At 44.5% G+C, this 2,136-nt stretch overlaps 1 protein-coding gene across 1 annotated transcript in view; it reads left to right on the top strand.

Moving 5' to 3' along the window:
* Nucleotides 1–7: 7 nt before the first annotated feature.
* LOC105304450 (ryanodine receptor 2) overlaps nt 8–2,136 on the top strand; it is a gene marked incomplete at its 5' end in the record, with an annotated part of 220,090 nt that continues 217,961 nt past the window's right edge. Inside the window, 2 exons of the mRNA XM_023522367.1 lie at nt 8–122; nt 1,073–1,233. Of these exons, the coding sequence (XP_023378135.1) occupies nt 8–122; nt 1,073–1,233 (276 nt within the window). The remainder of the gene's footprint in view (nt 123–1,072; nt 1,234–2,136) is intronic.

Genomic DNA, 2,136 nt, shown 5'->3' on the forward strand with positions numbered 1-2,136 from the left:
CTTTCAGGTTTTTGCTGAGGAGAACGAAGCCAGATTACAGCACAAGCCACTCCGCGAGGCTCACGGAGGACGTCCTCGCGGGGGACCGGGACGACCACGACTGCCTGATGCAGACGTCCACGGTAGGCGGGCGTTCTGCCCTTTATTTCCGTTTGTCTCCTGTTGTGCGTCGCATTTCCCAGAGTTCCGTGTGATCATCCTATTCAGCACATTTGTTTTTAAAATAATTCTTTGCTTACATTTTGGGGACTAAAACGTTGAAAAATGTATGTGTATTTTGATGCGTATCGTAAAATAAGAGTTATGTTAGGAAAAATGTCCTTAACGGCACCTTTAATCCTGATTTTACTGTCCCGTTTCTTGAAAAAATTTGAACTCGTGACTTAAATTTTACAAATACATAGAATTTCCTTTACCTTAGCGGTATGTCTAAAAGAAGATCGTTAATTATACTAGTTAGAAATCAAGTTTGCTGTCTGCCATTTAAAAGTTTCAAGACAACTTTTCCTAAAATGCACATAGTTGTGTTCCCGTTGGAGCGCCTCCGTGTTTAAACTTGGTTTTCCCCTATTACATCTGAGCTATTTCAAATTAAGTTTAAGTTGGGGAAATATTACACATTAGCAACAGGGAAGACAAAGTATATTCGAAGGTGGGCGACAGGTACAAACCTCCAGCATAGGTTAGCACAGAAGCTTAACTGGCTAATAGTTGATGATTTTAACTCAAAAATAAACTGTAGGTGTACACGTACATACGGTATACATGTTACGTGCGTACACACAACATACGTACATACACACTTGGGAGTGTAAAAGGCCTCAAATCATTTAGCATGCTCGCTCAGGTAGCGTCTTCTCTCTTTTCCCCATTATTTCTGATTTGGTTCAAGATCTCTGTTTTAAGATTTTTCTTATTTTGCAGCGTCAGTCCTTGGTGCCTGTAACATTTTAATTAGGCCCAGTGATTTTAAACAAAGAAATAAATGTATCCCTCAGCAATTCAAAGACGTTGCCAGTTGGAAGTGTGTTCCCTTTTCCTTTGCCAACCCCTGGTCTCGCTGCCTTGACAGTACTATTACTCAGTGAGAATCTTTCCTGGACAAGAGCCGGCCAGCGTCTGGGTGGGCTGGATCACGTCCGACTTCCACCAGTATGACACGGGCTTCGACTTGGACAGAGTTCGCACAGTAACCGTTACTCTGGGCGACGAAAAAGGAAAAGTGCACGAAAGGTCGGTTTTTCTCAGTTTTTTTTCTTTCTTTCTTTTTTTTTTTTACATGAATGACATCTGATGAAAGTGTCGATAAACTCAGGAATTTTTTTCTTGGAGTTCATGCCCAGCATAATATTTCTACTTAGAGGGACAATATACTCAAACCCTTACTGCCATTGTCCTTTGTGTTGCTCATACAAGCCAGTAAGGAGTCTGAATATAGTAAAAGTGAAAACCGTTATACAGTCAGAGCAGTGCGTCTTTTTGGGTAATAATCAGATACTCGTCCAGGCGCCATCGTGCGTGACACGCAGCTCGGGACGCTCAGCCTCTGCGTTCGGGATGAGGACGGGCGAGGTGAGGGAGTTTGCGTGTGGTCTGGTGCGTGTCTCGGGAGCCGGTTACGTGGTGGGAGACAGTGTGAGGACGTGATGGGTTTACACCAAGCGGACGCATTTGTACTCAGACTGAGGACAGTGGGTTCTTTCCCCAGCTTGGCCATTGACTCGCTGTGTGGCTTTGGGTAAGTCAGTTACACTTTCTGTACCATTCCTTTTTCATTTGTAAAACAAACCAAACTCAAGCCAAACCTTCAAAAAAGCGAAGAAAGCCATCTTCCTTGCAGAATTAGACAAGAGAAGATCTGACCATTCGCATCCACCTTTTGTGCCCATGCATCCTCTCTGGCCTGCTGCGACAGGTCTCGTAGAAGTAGTCCTCCATACGTTGCTTTTCTTTTATACCTGCACCTCATTTTTGGTGACCGGAAAGCTCACTCTCCTGCCTTCAGATTTTACACTTGAACTTAGCCCTTGAGACGGTGGGCCTGGCATAAATCCCCAGTGAAGAATGCTTCTCGTCAGTATGGGGGCCCCCAGCCGCCTGTCTCCAGGAATCTTCTTGGGGGGACAGATCTGACTT

Source organism: Pteropus vampyrus, unplaced genomic scaffold (genome assembly GCF_000151845.1).
Source record: "Pteropus vampyrus isolate Shadow unplaced genomic scaffold, Pvam_2.0 Scaffold342, whole genome shotgun sequence".
In the NCBI taxonomy this organism is placed as follows: domain Eukaryota; kingdom Metazoa; phylum Chordata; class Mammalia; order Chiroptera; family Pteropodidae; genus Pteropus; species Pteropus vampyrus.